Below are 17667 nucleotides of genomic sequence, written 5' to 3' on the forward strand. Positions count from 1 at the left end.
TTGCATTCATCCATGATGTGCTAGGTTCATTATCCAAATCAAAATGAATTCATGTAAACTTAAGAAATGTTTCACGTATTTAAACTATTGAGAATCTAAACAAAAGAGTATGGCAATACAAAACAAAACAAAAAAGGTAGTTCAATAGATGTTTCTTAGTATTATTAGAAATTTGCACTTATCTTTGACCAGAGAACTGCACTTTTTCCCCACTAGACGATTGTGTTAACATATAAAAGAAAACATTCAAACTACTTGTCATGTATTAAAACGTCTGAACTGTATTTATAAGTTTTCTTTATATCAAATAGGGATATGTCAACAAATACAAATGAAAATGAATCATAAACTAGTATATTCTGCCTACTTTAACTAGAATCTACATCATGGCCAAGAGCCTTTCAAATTGTTGGCATATTTGTCCTTATTATTCTCTCATATGTCAACTGATTTTGCCGGACAAGTTCAATTGTGCTTGCTTGTTCTTCCTTTGCATCTTTTTTTTGCTGTCGCACTGTTCCGATGGTCAGCTAAAAGTAAAAAAATGGATGGTCGATTGATCAATGAAGAAGTGGACGGACGACTTCTAAATGAAGAAGTGGTAGTTGAATCTCTTGTGAGGACTAATTTTTATCAGCACTCTGATCTCCAGTTGCGCTATCGTAATTTATAACAGCGACAACTGAAACAACATTGAGTTGAGGCTAATAAAAAAAAATATCTGATAAGACGTATCTCATTTACAGTATATTTTTCCAAACAAAATCATGAGTAGCATATCAACTCTATATTAAAAACGGGATATGGTATTCAACTTGATTTCAGTTAGAACTTTTTTCTATATTAGCAGCTAAAATATATGCTAACCGTTATCCAATAATGACAGCACCAATTTCACCTTATACTAAGCCAAAGGAGACCGTTCAAAATGCAAGAAGCTGAATGGTGGCATTGGAGAATGCAGAGTGAATGTCGAATGTGAATTCGCAGTCTTAAGTGTTATGAAGTACTTAATACAATGTGTAGTCTTCATGATCAATGCTTGAAATTAAGTCAGATTGTTGAACTTTGTGCTGATTTGGCAAAAAGAAAGCACATTTCAGTTGACTGTAAATGATAAACTTCTTCCTTTATCATGTTGCACATGACTGTAAATAATGCATTTCTATTAACAGTAGAATAATCAATACATCTTTTGAAAATACCCCTTTAAAATGTGTATGACCTCTCGGATCTCGTTTGTTGTTTGTCCACAGTTATCATCTATCTAATAAGTCAGATATTTTAAAACCTTCAGCGCTCCTTTTTCACGTAAATCCCGAAAAGTACGTCGGACGCAAGGACATTTTGAAGTGTTTTTTTTTTTTTTTTTTTTTTTTAGTTGGGATGAAACACCAGTTTCATAGTTTATAGAACAAAATTATTCATGTTACTTATAAAATTATTCTGCATAAGAACAGTAATTGTTCAAATATCCTGAAATTCTTTATTTGATGTAAATGTACTTGCTTGCATGTTTTCAATAATCATAAAAACAAAAAATAGCTGTCGCATATAAATGTAAGTAGAAAGTAATTCTTTCGGATCAGCCAAGCCGAGTTCTGGATACTTTGATACTATAAAGTTTTAGGTATCAACTTATTAAAGAGAGGCGAAAGATACAATAGGAATATTCCAACTCATAATTAAGTTGAATCTAAACTTAGAATACCATGGCAAGAAAAAAAAAATGACCAAAAGACAAGAAACAAAGAAAAAAGTCTGGGGAATTCAAACCCCTCCGGATACCGGGGAAGGACTGATGTGTTCTGCAAGGGTGAGCTGATCCTCATATAAGATATCCGTACTGTTTTGAATTTACAATTATGCAACAATTAAATCAATTAACTATAATAAAGTTACAAAATAATATATGTTTCTTATACTTTCAGGATACAGACAGCTGCTGGCCTACAAATCCCTGCCAAGAAGATACAAGATGCCTACCAACTCATTCGAACGGTCATGCATGTTTAACATATGGTATGTTTTATCAATTACAAATGTTTTAAAAAAACCTCAAAAAAATACTTGACTCCCAGGAAAATTCAAAAAGTGAAGTCTCTAATCAAATGTCAAAATCAAAACCTCAAACACATCAAACGAATGAATAAAACTGTCATATTACTGACTTTGTACAGGCACTCTCTCATGTAGAAAATGGTGATAATGATAAAAATGGTACAAAAACACATCCTGGTAAATAAGTTATTAGTAATTTACTTAATCATAACAGATACCAGGGTAAATATTGTACGCAAAAAATTGCGTTTCACGTTAAAATGACGCATCAGAGAAATAAGTATCTTAGTAATCTGTTTAAATACCATCTTTATGATGATCAAACATGTTCATTTTCAAAAAAATTTGCAAATACATGCCATCAACGTTAGCAATGTTTTACATCTACAATGTGTTTGAAAACAAGACTCGATTATTTCACAGATAAAAGTACACCTGTAAATTCATTAACCTGTTGTGATCAATTTATATGTCTATTGCCAATGGTAGTCAGCAGGGTTTATTAATATCAATTGTTCTACCTGTTAGTCATATGCGTTTTGTTAAAGTATACTTTTTTTCACTTTTTTGTTCTTTTGAAATATGTTGTTTGTGCTGTTTTTAGATCCCTCTACAACGAAATTTGTTTTACATGCACACGTATAAAAATTGTGCAATCATAGGTTTTAACGTTGTTTTTAATTTAGACTTGTTTATATGTGTTCCAGACCATATGAGTATTTGTATACTCGTACGGTCCGACCATACGCGTACGGTTGGACCGTATGAGTATACGCGTATGGTTCATTATGAGATGACAATACATGTTATTGGATCATATGGGTTAGATTTAAACAAACATTTATCACAATTTTTATTTTTTAGTTTTACAAATTGTTATTACAATTAGATGGATAAAATGAACAAACGAACAATTGAAATTAAATATTTGTTTAATTGTATAGCTGAATCATATTTTGGTACTTCCGCCCAAGTTGAAACTTGTACAATGTACCACGTAATAATTTATACATTTAAATGTATGCAGTTCAGTGTACATGCATGTTACTTTGCATTGGTATTTTTTTGTAAAGTTGCTTAATATTCACATACAATTGTCCTCCCACATTATGTTTACTTCCAATATCCTCCTTTAAGTGATCATAATTCAATTCATGTAATACTGGTCGACATGCTAATGCACGTGAATTTTTTTTTAAATTAAAAAATAAGGTTTTTATTTCAATCACAGTTGAACTTTTTTATATTAATTAAAGAGTTAAGTTATGTTCATCTCTTATATGAATTTGTATCTAATAAACTTGACCAATTTCTAAATATTAGTCAGACCGTACGTGCTCACAAGGAAGCTATTAAATCACGAGTTCCAAATAGGGAAGTTAAAATCATCTCTTCGTAAATTTTATGGACGCCATCACGAGTTGCTTGACCGTTATCGAATAACCGTTTCACAAATGATATCGGATATGTTCCTTACGTTGTAACTACAATCTCCATCCCTTTCATAAATGTGACATACCGAATTAGACTATTTACCGGATTGGTGCCACACGTGGAGTAGGATCTGCTACCTTTCCGGAGCACCTGAGATCACCCATAGTTTTTGGTGGGGTTCGTGTAGTTTATTCTTTAGTTTTCTATGTTGTTCCATGTGTACTATTGTGTGTCTGTTTGTCCTTTTCATTTTTAGCCATGGCGTTGTCAGTTTTTTTTCAATTTATGAGTTTGACTGTCCCTCTGGTATCTTTCGTCCCTCTTTTAGAAAATGTATGGCTAACCATTATGGGATTTATGGAATGTTTATTTCACAAATGTTTATAGATATGCTCCCCTTCAATTGCATTTCAACTTGTGACAAGTTATTGATCTTGTATGGAATGCCTTGTACTCCACTTGCACAAAATTTGCCATTGATTTGGAAACAACAAAAATCCGCCATAGATTATTAAATTACAAAATTGAATAAGAATTGTAAAAACTCTGCCAAAGATTTGAGATGGCATGACATCACATTTGCCGTAGATTAGGCATTTGCCATTGATTTGGAACCAACCATAGATTTTAGTCGATTCCTAAATTCATATATATATATATATTTAGAAATTGGTCAAGTTTATTAGGTTCCAGCCCCGGCGCCGGGGAGGAAGTTACGAATCAAATCTACTCTAACATCGTTAGGTTAATTTTCTAGGCACTTTATACATATTCTAAGGCCTGGTATTTCTTAATCATAAGAAATCCGATGGACAAGGTATAATTTGCAGTTGTCACTACACACAGGCATACATATACATATATTTATTTACAGTGATTGTATGCTTCTAAAAATAGATTAGCATCCTGCAATTATACTGAAGAGATGAGTAGATGATCATTTCTGTACATTAAAAATAAATACTTCGTGTACTGTATCGGAGATCCTTGTTTAATTCCTACAAGAAGGTAACACCTCCCGAAACGAAAGCTTATTTTTATAAGCTAGAGTTAGAGGAGGGGATAAGGTCTCTGCGCAATGCTCTGCGGTGTTGTCGTAGAAGTTAGAAAATAAAGTACAGGTTCCAGCCCCGGCGCCGGGGAGGAAGTTACGAATCAAATCTACTCTAACATCGTTAGGTTAATTTTCTAGGCACTTTATATATATATATATATCACAAAGTTTCAAAACACCATAATTGCATATCATGATACAATGCTTGAAAAGAAGATCAATTAAATATAACAAGACAAACGAAAAATAATATCTAACAAAATAGAAAATCAATATTGAGAAAAACAAACAAATGAAAACAAAAGAAAACAAAAGAAAAGAAAACAATCCTCGTTTAGATTGAAAGAAAAATTCAAAATACTAAGTGCACTAGCGTTTTATCCTTACCCGTTCAATTATCCTTGAACGAGTTGTCTTTTGATCTCTTGCTTCTTTTGTATTATTTTGTTTTTGTTTACAATTCAAATACTTATTTTTAAGAAATTTAATGTTTCACTTTCAGTCACACCTTGTACAGCTAGTCCTTGTATCCATGGACATTGTAATATAACTAATGCTGGGTATACATGTACATGTGATGCGGGATACACCGGTGTTAATTGTGAAAATAAGTAAAAACTCCAACGTATCAATATTACATACTGTTTATATTGACATACTCAATCAACAAGATCAACGAAAGCAAATAGAATCAAATAAAATGAACAATTGAAACTAATAAAATTTAAAAAAAAAACGACACTAACTTCAAAAATGTTTTTTCTCTAAACTTTGACAACATCAAACGTTAGAGAATATCAAACAATTGAACTAAAGGAAGACAACTGTCATATTCCTGACTTGTTACAGACATTTTCCTAAGAATGTGTTATATTTACAAAACTGGATAATAAAACCAAACAGACATAATTGGTAAGTTTGAGAATAATTTGGATCCACCAGTGAAAATACTTTGAAAAACATCACAGCCATACGACATACAAAATTCTGATACATATGTTAAATAAATAAGACAAAGGCGAAACTAATTTTAATCCTAAACCCTCATTTGATCGTAACATCTTCTCAAAAGCCTGAATAATATATGTTTAGGTGTCGTTCAGTCATTCAGTCAATTATCAGACTAATCTACCGCAGTACATTCAATACTGCTCGGAATTTTCGATTGCAGTCAATTCATACTGCCCAGTAGCTTTTCGGATAATGATATTCACATGTTATTAACAGCCATTGAACATTCTGTCGTTTGTTGATGTGTCACACATATGAGCAAACTGGATTACGGAAACGATCAATTTACAGACTTTGCAACTTATATTTACATATATTTGAATTAATCTTATTGGTATATTCTGCAAGTAGAAATTTTAAATAAGCTTGAAATTGAAAATCAGGAGATAATGATGAAATTTGAGGTCAAATCTGTCATCTCTCCGGCTAACTCTGTCGTGACATGTTATATGCTGGTTTAGGTTGTTTTATGTATCAGTTTTTAATCTGTAGTTAGTCACCATTTTGGTATTATCATGTATGTCAAATATAGTCATTTTTATAAATTTACTGTTTGCAAAAGTATGAATTATTTTAAATAATAAGGATGTTCTTATCCAAGGCAGTAAATCTTCGCCGTATAAGGCACAACTTTTTGGAAAATTTGGTCCTCAATGCTCTCCAACTTTGTACTTGTTTTGGCTTCCGAACTTTTTAACTGAGAATCACTGGTTAGTCACGTGCGGACGAAACGCGCGTTGGTGTATTAAATTATAAACCTCGTACCTTTTGATAGCTATTATTCGTGTGTTTCTCTGTCCAATATGTTCTTCTATTTATTTGTATTGTAGTCCTGTCATGTAAATTATTCATTTTAATGTTATATTTAATATTGCAATAAAAGCGGGAGGTTTTGCTCGCCATAAAACCAGGTTCAACCTTTTTTTCTTAAAATGTCTTTTACCAAGTCAGGCAAAATGACCATTGTTATATTATAGTTAGTTTCTGTGTTTGTTACATTTTAATGTTGTGTTTCTGTTGTGTCGTAGTTCTCCTCTTTTATTTGACGTGTTTCCCTCATATTTGGTTTGTTACCCACATTTGGGTTTTTTTTCTCAATCGATTTATGAATTTCGAACAGCGATATACTTCTGTTACCTTTATTTATATATCAAACCAGGCACTATATTGCATATAAGTGGAAAGCTCCCATGTCAGAGAATTTTGTTTGAAAACGAAACAATATATTACGATAATGATCTAGACTTTTTATTTCAAGGTAAAAATTTACTTATCCCCAATAATCAATGCATTATCTATATATATATTAAGAACAGGTATTTGTCGAATTTTCCAGGATTATTCCTAATTCTTATTTCTCATAAATTTTAAATATGCTTTTTTATCAACATGTTGCTTTAATTGAGGGTTTACTAAATGTAAATATTTAATAAACAAATGAAAATAGTAGTCTGTACAAAATCTCTCGTCCGTGAATCCTTTCAAATAGAAATTAAAAAAATGTGTAATGCAATGTTTATTTGATAACATTTTCTCTTGGTAAAAGTTCTTACACAGACTCTTTGAAAATAAATAACAATGGTAATATGGCGTGTTGATAGCGTATCGTGTAGACAGCGTGGCACTGTCGCAGGACTAAGCCTCTGAATTGATATTCCAATGCATTGAAATCGGACGTATCTGCCATAAGGATTACTCTTTTCCCAAAACAACAGCATGGATGTCTATGTGCTAATGATTGTGATATAGTAGCAATATGTATAACTATAATTTCATGTCATTCAAAATGGTCTTGAAAAAACTACAACAGTCAAGATTGTTTTCGATTAATTATAGTAAAGTATTAAAAAATTCAAATAAGAAATGAAACATAGCCTTGATTTGTTGTACAATAAAAGGGAATGTAGACTATGTAGGAAATTCAACTTGCTGACTATTTTAAGGATGTTTCCTACTCAGTTCAAAATAACAAACTTTTTTAAAGACTGTTATAAATTGATAATATATAAATAAAATTAATTTTTTTTCGGATTTTCAAATATGGCTATTTTTTTTAAAACTAAAGGTAATAAAATTTGAAAGAAAAGTAGTTGTTAGTAGGGAAAATTTCTAATGACACTACATGGATAAAACCAGAGGATTCCAAACATCTGGCAAAAAATAAAAAACAAGAGAAGCGAACATTCTTTTAAATTGTCTTATTCTTTTTATTTTTCAGTCAATCCATGTATGCCTAATCCGTGTAGAAATGGTGGTACCTGTACTAATGGTGGATGGAATACCCACAAATGTGCATGCATTTCAAATACCGGAGGGTCAAATTGTCAATGTGAGTAATCCCAATATATAAGTGTGTCTACCTATTCAGAATATCTATTGAATAAAAAGTTTCAAAGTAACCATCTATGCAAATTGAATTCAGTCATGTACTATATGTGACTAAGACGGAAGTAAATTTAGTTTATAAGTCTATTTTTGTTATATCATCACTGTAGTTTTCGTACTTTACTTGATGCACAAGGAAGCTATTAAGACTTCCAAATAGTGAAGTTGAAATCATCACTTCGTAAATTTTACGGACACCATCACGAGTTGGTTGATCGTTATGGTATAACCGTTTCACAAATGATATCGAATATGTTCCTTACGTCCCTTTCATTAATGTGACCTACCGAATTAGACTATTTGCCGGATTGTTTATCAAAGAAGCAACAGGACGGGTGCCACATATGAAGCAGGATCTGCTAACCCTTCCGGAGCACCTTAGATCCCCCCTAATTTTTGGTGGGATTCGTGTTGTTTATTCTTTAGTTTTCTATGTTGTGTTATGTGTACTATTGTTTGTCTGTTTGTCTTTTTCATTTTTAGCCACGGCGTTGTCAGTTTATTTTCTATTTATGAGTTTGACTGTCCCTCTGGTATCTTTCGTCCCTCTTCCATTTAAAAATGCAATAATCTGACACTTTTTTTTAACTTATTTTTAGATTCGTGTGATTCTAATTGGAAACTGAATGGCGGAACTTGTTACTACTTTACCAATGAACTATACACTTGGCAGACTGGACAGGTAATATCTATTTAAAAATATTTTGTTTTTGAATTTGTTTTTTGAATTTTGTATTATCAAACATATGAAATTATTTACTACAGTATTAAACACAAATAAAAAAAATAAGAAACACTTGTTAGATTGATCAAGTCCTAGTTATATAACTAGATATATAACAACTGGTTTGGTTAATTAAATGTGAACTATCAATTCTGATCCAGTTTAACTTGTTGTGCAGGGGTATTAAAACATACAGAGTAATTTTTCATTCTAAAATATTCTATCCAACCGTGGATAATGACAAACTTGTGTCATGGAAACGTCTGACCCAGGTGCGGAAAATTTACTCTGCTTTTATCTTCATTTTACTGATCATGGTTATTGTGTCTTTTTTTTTTCAATGAACGTAATATTTGGATAGCTAAAAATCGAAAAAAGAAGTCATTAAAAAACAATATGCATTTTCAATTTTTAGCAGTACTGCTATCAAATTAATCCAAAACGAGATATGTCAGCCTTTGTATTACCAATATTAAGTTATAAAGTTCTTAAATAATTATTGGTAACTTGGGCACATTAATAGCTTCCATATTGTAGCGCAACTGGGTGGTGAGTGCGTAAATGTGTGTGGTTGCATAAATACTTTTTCGTGTTTGAGATGTTAAACCCAAGCTGCAATTATTAAGATTGTCGAGCCAGATGAACGTTTACATTTCCAGATCCTGTACCAAGTCAGGAATATGGTAGTTGTTATCACATAGTCAGTGTCTATGTATGGTGGTGTTTGTTTTTATAGCAGTTCAGTGTTTCTGTTCCGTTTTTTTCCCTCTTATAATTAATTTATTTCCTTCAGTTTTAGTTTGTGACCAGGATTTGATTCGGTAAAATCAATTTATGACTATTGAACAGCAGTATACTACTATTGCCTTCATTTACAACCCTCTGAGCAATCCATTGATTAAATTGTACCAATATCTAACATTGATTTTAACTTTTTTCCGTGTTTTTACTTCTTTATAGTAGGGTGCGCAGTACCGAAAAAGACGTCTAGTTAACGAGTGTAAGTTAACGGATAACACACGGCTATATTTGTATGCAATCTATTGGAAAATCATTATATTTTCCAATCATGAATCTCGTCGTAAGCTCCCGTTGTCACGTTTTTCAATATTTTGAGGTTTCTTAGGGTACCCAAAGATACTTCATCATACAGGCCATCTTCAACACGAAAAATAAAACTATTGCTTTCTGAGTTATTTTTTCAAATGATACTTATCATTTAGCTTACAATTTAAATTTATCATATAACGAAAGCTGAAAAGATTTATATAATTTAAGTATAAGTATTTCATTAATTTAGTAAGACTATTTTTTTAGCTGAAATTTTAAACATTTTGAACGAAAGAAAATTGATTGCGTGTTTTTTTAACTGGATTTTTACTCTGATTACATCAAATAGACATGGTTCATATGTCTGCCTAATATCTTTTGTGTAATGTTAATCGGTGCGAAGAAAATAAACACAAATTTAGTGATAATTCTGCCCTGATTCAAACACGCCTTTTCTTGTGCCGTAAATCGTTTTGTAGCTTACACTATTAGGTCATTAACTAGGACAATTGTCACTAACTTCATTTCTCTTCTTTTGCTTGTTGCATGGTCGATTTGTATGTTTTGAATAGTGCAGTTAGATAGAAGATCGTTGTTTTGTTTTAGGAAATATTTTTTTTGTTGGTTTTTATAACTTTAATTGTTTTTTTGAATTGATAGTTTTGTTATAATTGTAATATACAAATCAAATCCTTCGATCACGTTTCAGACCCGGAATTTGACACGCATTCACAGTCCTGTTAAACTATGCTTATCATGTTCTAAACCAAGAAATAATGAATGACAAGGAGATAAGTGTGTTATGTCAGGGTTCTTCTACTCAATTGCTTATTTATATTCGAGAAATTAACACAAAAAAAGCTTTATCGAGTCTTTGGGAGCACGGAAAGATCATGTATAATTTAGTATATTGCATGATGCTTCAGACCTAGACAATCTTCGTACTGATAATTACAAAATATTGTACCACCATTCTTGAACTATAACTTGCACACCAGATTTAGGCCGCTATGTACCTGTCTACGAAATATGTAAAAGTCTCGGGTTTGCCATTTGTAACATTCTACCTGCCACACATGCTGTAACATGATGCGATACAACGTCATCCTTGTTTAGGATCGGTAAGCGCACTAATTTTTAGTCTTGAAGGACAACCCCGATTTGTCAAACCTTTCTTATTGTGACATCGGTGAATTTAATATAGATGCAGCTCGAAATCTTGTTGTTAGGTTGAATGATATCAAGTCAAATCTCAAAATAGATCAAAGTGACCTAAACAAATTGTACGTAAAATTGGCTACAATTTAAAATTTCTCCCTTGTTAAACTGCTGCGTACTGATGTTGAGTAGATTCTGCGTACTGATGTTGTTTATCATCTTAACAACGTGTTTTATAGTTCTTTCATTTGTCTTCGTTCTATTGTTAATAATACTTTTACTGTTAAATGGTTTTATGTGATATCCGTTTGACGTGGCTCGGTACTTATACATCTCGTCAATGTGTTTGTATTGTCTTTCATTTTTTGGTGGCGTGTTTTGTTTATGCGATTTTTTGTATTTCTTTGGTTCTTATAACGTGACTCTGTACTTTAAAAGATCCCGTCAGTATGATATTGTTCTATTTTATGTCATTATGATATATTTCTATTATGAATTACAAAATACGTTGAACCATAAACGTCGAAATCATTCAATCGCGTAGTGGAATTAACAATTTGTGGATTCTCATAAATTCTATATATAACTTTTTGACTATTTCAAATCTCGGTCTATTTCTGAAATTTATTCTTACATACTTTTGATTTTTTAACCCTATATGCTAACATTGCCCATGTAAATTTCAAAATTGTGTGTATGCACATTGAACGACAAATCTATGTGACGTATAACATTTTCTGACGTCAGACACACAAATCAATGAATGTGTTTGTAGATAGATGTTTTTGTGTTCTGTTAAATTGTTCTTTTAAAATTGTTATACAATGATGAATGATGTACCCATATTTTGACTATTTTATTTATTGTGTCTGTTTAGTTAACGCACCAATGTAAATATAACGGAATTTGATGAGACTGTCATCAAAGTGAGAGGGTTAACAATATAAACCAGGTTTAATCCACCATTTTCTACTTTTGAAAACGCCTGTACCAATGCAAGTCAGGAATATGACAGTTCTTGTCCATTCGTTTTTGATGCGTTTTGTTATTTGATTTTGTCATGTGATTATGGACTTTCCGAATTGATTTTCCTCTAAGTTCAGTATTTTTGTGATTTTACTTTTTCCTCCTTGTGAATCTAATTTTTAACAATATGTAATAAAAGCTTCAAAACAAGAATTTGATGTCTTCCCATATAGCAAAACTGCCCTTATATTCTCCTATTCAGTTCGGATGGGAAAAGAAGCATGACTTGTTCCTGTCTATCTCGAAGGTCAGATGTTATATGCATTTCTGCAAGATTTAGTTTGTACTTGTAAGGGTAAATCTGTGTTTTCAGAGGGTTGCATTTGCTTCGAGCAAAATCTATCATGTACAGATTTAGGCCCATGTCAGGCAAATGACATATGTCAAAATGTAAATACTGTCTGCTTGCAGTTAGAAACATTGATGACGACCAAGAGAACGATGTACAAGATTTTATTTTTCTGTTTGTACCTTATTAATCATTGTTAGCAATCGAAGGAAAATTAACCAGTCCATAATATTTTCTAAACAATAAATAAAATATCTACTCAATTTTGAAATCGTGAGAATAATCTATCTGGTGTGGAAAGAATATGTAAAAAACGTGCCATAAGTCTCTGGCCTTGATGTGGTTGGTGGGCTTAAACTAAAGAAGACCATAGAACGTAGTAGGGAAAACTAGCTTCGATCATAATTTTCTATTTGCATTTTTTTTCTCGAATTTTTGCCATGCTGTTGTCAACTTGTCTTCAATTTATAAGGAAAATGTCCCTTTGGATTCTCACGCCTTTTTTGGTTGCAGTTGTTTGTAAAATTCATTGGTGCTGTACATAACCCTCTCACTTATTATATCTTTGAAATACTTGTAAATATTATAGCCAACTGTTGCTCATTTAGTCATCTGTATTTGTAGGATGGAGTGTTTTGCCTGTTTCTAATAGACGTTTTGTTTTCATAACTTTAACCCCCCTTTTTCGCCGTTTGCAGTAATGTTTACTTCTGTAAAGCAAAACTATTCACAGAGCGTTATAATCAACCAAGTTAGACGTTAATGTAACACAAATTTTGAAACAAATCATTTATATATGTACTCTTTCACACCCAATAACAGAAATTTGATATTCACCTAGAAATTGACGAACACCTTCCAAACAAAAGACGTGAAAAACACATTTTGTTTTCGACAAATTATTTAAGTTTAGATCTAAAAAACATATTAAGACTTCTCTTGAACTGAATTTTAATGTGCGTATTGTTATTGTTTTACTTTTCTACATTGGCTAGAGGTATAGGGGGAGGGTTGAGATCTCATAAACATGTTTAACCCCGCCGCAATTTTGCGCCTGTCCCAAGTCAGGAGCCTCTGGCCTTTGTTAGTCTTGTATGATTTTAAATTTTAGTTTCTTGTGTATAATTCGGAGTTTAGTATGACGTCCATTATCACTGTACTATTATGCATATTTTAGGGGCCAGCTGAAGGACACCTACGGGTGCGGGAATTCTCGCTACATTGAAGACGCATTGGTTGCCTTCGGCTATTGTTTGCTCTATGGTCGGGTGGTTGTCGCTTTGACATATTCACCATTTCCTTTCTCAATTTTAAGATCTTACTTGTAATGAATTGAATACAAAAATTTCCAATTAAGAAATAGAAATAAGTCAAGGTCACTCTTATTTAACAGCTGTTTGGAAAATTCAAATTTGAACCCTATATGCAAAAAAAGTCAATCTAAAGTCATTTTTGGGGATAAAAATAAAAAATAAGTTCAAAATGTAGATACAAAAGACAGTTTTCTATAAAAAAAAAAATTTTTATTTTGCTCCAAACGCATATATGTAGGAGAAACAAGCTATCTAAATGTGACTGTGCATTTTTCTTGAATTTTTGCTTTGAACTTTAAACCTAATTTTTAAAAAAAACCGTGACCACGGCAACCGACGACGACAACGGTATATCGATGAGGATTGTTCTCCTCTTTCCAATGATATAAAATATAGCCGTGTGTTATTCCGTTAAGGCAAATTAATCAAATTCGTTGATTGGGCACCCTACTATCACTTTTGCTGAACTTTTCTATTTGATATTTTTTTATGTTTTCTCGATCTAAGTATACATGCAATGTGTATTATTAGGAAATTTTAAAACATAAGTAAACACAAAATAATATGGTATCATAGTAACTACAAAACAAGCTCAAAACATTTAAGGGGGTAGACAACAGAACCTTTTGACAAACAAAGAGAAAAAGCATCATGAGATATTCTTGAATTTTAATCTAGGATAAACGGGATAATTTCAACTGGCCAATTATCAATTTCCCATTTCTCACGAGAAGCATACCCTCTGTCCCATCTAATGGTGTTTATACATATATCAATGTATACGTTATTCTCGTGCATGCTCACACTATACGGACTTCATTTACATGAGTGTGCTCCTTGCGCAGAAACTGCTCTAACAGAGTTTTGAGGATTAAAGTTTAAAACAAAATATGAAACCATCACGAATTTGCTAACCTTTACGATGTGTCTGTGTCTAAACTAACTGACGAAATTTTACTTATCTTATATTAACAGCGGTTTAATGCTGTTGCTTTTATATATCAAGTTAATTCGCAAACTCATTTACAGATGAAGCAGTATGTTTTACTGAGGTAATTCGTATTCAAAAATATAACTGCTTTTTGATTCCTGTGTTGGAGAATCCGTCCAAATGTCTTTGCAGTGCATTTTGAGGTTTTGAAATTTTTCTTAAAATTAAATCTTTCTTTGATAGTTTTGTAAAACAACATATATGGCAAAATTTGGGGTTATTTCCTAATTTTCATAGCGGCCATTTTGCCTTATCATGACGGCAGCCATTACAATAGGATTATATAAGCCCCTTAAATAAAAATGCCAATATGCCAATACCTATCTCGAATGAACAATTTGTTCGCATATAGGTGAATTGTACATGTTTTTCAGGCTTCTGTCCGTGTACAAATAGACATTGTCTAGCCTTTTTTGTTTGAAAATCGGAAGCGTAGTCATAGTGTAATTGCTATATAAGATCACATAAAATGACAGAAAATTGTAAAATAGCAAGATTCAAAACAGAAATACATATGCAAGAAGATATTGTTCATGATTTGTTCGCATATAAGGAAGCACCTCGTAGGTTGAATTTTAAAGTTAATTAACTTTTAACGTACCTGCTTTCTTAAGTTTTCGGCCAAGTTCTTTTTAAAAACATGATGATTTCAACCTTCCCATTTCGTAAAAAGTCAAATTGTAAGCATTTTCCCTTAGAATGTCATAGCATTTTTGTAAATATCCGCCAAAGGAAGTTTATAGAGATACATTAGTTTTAGATACATGACGGAAAAGGACGTGCTTATCTGCAAATCTAAAATAAATTATATTTTCAATCTTAAGCTAAGGGAGGTAATTTGATCAAAAGGGGACAAATTCACGTGGTGCAAGTCATTTGAATTAAGTACCTTTGATTTTGCCATATGATGCACTAGAAAGTTTAAAAGAATCAAAATGAGATTCGTTTTCTACAAAACGTTTACAGCTATATGCAACACATTTGACCGATGCTTTACTATTTTAGTCTTACTGTAATGGGTTTGGTAAGCTGGCGGAACCTGACACGAGTGTTGAGATATCATTTTTGAAAAGCAGAGCAACTGAGATCGGAAGTAGTATGTACTTTTTACTCTTTTTTTGTAGAAAGCGTATGCTATAAAATGGCGGTTTACTTCTTGAAAACTGAATAAAAACTGTCGTTTTATGATACTTTTTCTGCTATAATCATTTGCTATCGTCAAACTAATTATGTGGTCTCGTGCTGCAATTCCGTGAAATTCCGTGATATTTTTATTAATATAACGTTGACAATAGCAGTAATTATAGTCCGAAAAGACACTTTGTCTCCAATTCAGTAGAATCATCAGAATAAAAAATTGATATAAAATCGATTTTAATGCAATGAGTGCATTTCTTTACTACCAAAATCAACATTAAATTAACATCACTACAATTGATACATTTTTTTTAATCTGACTGATGGCAGATTTATAGTTTTGAGTTGTAAACGTTAGAAGTAATTCTTGAATTGTTTATCCTACTGTATACATCACAAGCATCTCAGTGTACCGCAGAACTTGAAATGTAAGTAAGTTAAAAAAATAACGTAAGTCCGATCGTCCGTCATAATTCATTGCACTGCTTTCAATAATGCCTATATAAAGATATTTGTCAATTGTCACATCATCATGATAAGATACAAATTAGGTTTGATATATGTTCTGGTTTTGAATGTTTAGGGAAGTTGTGTCTCTTGTATACAGAAAATTTTGAGAAAGTTATTTTTTTCACACTTTCCCCTGTAAAAGAGAGACAAAAGATACCAGAGGAACATTCAAACTCAAAAGTAGAAAATAAACGACAAGCTATTTTGAAGATATCGAGTAACGGAAAAGAGAAATATCTTAAAGTTTCTTTGCCTATTTATATCTGATGTATTGAATGAAATCGGTTTTTCGAATGTTCTCTCTTTCTGTGGTTTATATATATTTGATTTTGTCAGTTAGTATTGACTACCCCCTTTTAAATTACCTTGGAGGTAGGTAGTTTTTTATTTATTTTTATTCTTTTCAAATATATAAGGAACTTTTGATAATCTTCAAAAACAAACAGAAGATATGATCTAGTTTGTCAAAAGTTATCAAATGTACTAAAGTTGTAAACTTACTTCCAATTAAAGTTAAGGTTTTATTTCCCTCAAATTATACAATTATACAATAGCTTTGTTAGAGTAGTGAACAATGAAACTCTCCTTTATTATCATAGGTCTTTGTTGGCTTAATCATTTGATATATATAAACAGACCGGACGAAATGAACGTCATATTTTTACTCCATTTCTTATTGGTTTTCTAGATTTGAATCCTTAGAATGACGATCATTGTGTATCGGTATGTCCTGCTTTCAATATTTGATGCTTACGTTTTTACCTAAAATATAGTTGTGCATTGCAAAATGAATGAACGATTGTATTTGTTTTGCATGCTAGCTCAAAGCATTCAATAAAGCAAATGTGTACATTTCACAAAATGCGGCATGAAAGCTTACATCACTAAACTTAATTGCATAACAGTTGTATATGTATGCTTGATTTATTATATTGTTCTCTGTTTACTGTTTATTGTCATAATATGTCTAATGTTATTTTGCAGCATTTGAGCATTATTATTTGTTTCTGCAATCAAATATTTATTCATCCGTTCTACTTGTTTTATTTATAGCTTTTTGTTTAGGAGGTACAGATAGCGTTACAGAAGGTACATTTATGTGGGCAAGTAGCAATAAAGTTATTACTACTACTGACTGGGATACAGGACAACCTGACAATCATCAAGGTGGACAGGATTGTTTGTGTATGGGATTGACATTTAATTATAGATGGGACGACACTGATTGTGCTACAAAGCATCGATATATTTGTGAGAGGCCGTACGTATAGTAATAAGATGATAAGAATAAGATAATACAGTCACAAGAAGTGACAAATGAAGATAAAAAAAAAATTAAAAAAAATAAATCGAAATCTTTGATAAATTGCATATATGCGGTATGGGTTTTATGGTGGATATTTGTCTTATCGGCAATCATACCACATCTTATTCATTTCTACTGAGCCACTTAACCAGAGTCATTCAGAGATGTTATAAAACAAATAGAAAAGGACGCAATATATGAGTCAAGTCAAATGACCA

General features: G+C 31.9%; 1 protein-coding gene across 1 annotated transcript; it reads left to right on the forward strand.

Moving 5' to 3' along the window:
* The first annotated feature begins 544 nt into the window (after positions 1-544).
* On the forward strand, positions 545-17414 carry LOC139507003 (perlucin-like). Its single transcript, XM_071295597.1, has 6 exons — positions 545-616; positions 1932-2022; positions 7779-7889; positions 8545-8627; positions 15502-15592; positions 17197-17414. The coding sequence occupies exons 1-6, from the start codon at positions 545-547 to the stop codon at positions 17412-17414; spliced, it is 666 nt and encodes a 221-aa protein (XP_071151698.1).
* Positions 17415-17667: the final 253 nt, after the last annotated feature.

Source organism: Mytilus edulis, chromosome 1 (genome assembly GCF_963676685.1).
Source record: "Mytilus edulis chromosome 1, xbMytEdul2.2, whole genome shotgun sequence".
In the NCBI taxonomy this organism is placed as follows: domain Eukaryota; kingdom Metazoa; phylum Mollusca; class Bivalvia; order Mytilida; family Mytilidae; genus Mytilus; species Mytilus edulis.

Excerpts from the sequence above, each read along its gene's own strand:
- LOC139507003 (XM_071295597.1), top strand. The coding sequence starts at position 545 with ATGGATGGTCGATTGATCAATGAAGAAGTGGACGGACGACTTCTAAAT. Across the intron at positions 2,023-7,778 it reads TCATGCATGTTTAACATATG|TCAATCCATGTATGCCTAAT; the intron begins GTATGTTTTATC and ends TTTATTTTTCAG. Across the intron at positions 15,593-17,196 it reads AGCAACTGAGATCGGAAGTA|CTTTTTGTTTAGGAGGTACA; the intron begins GTATGTACTTTT and ends TTTTATTTATAG.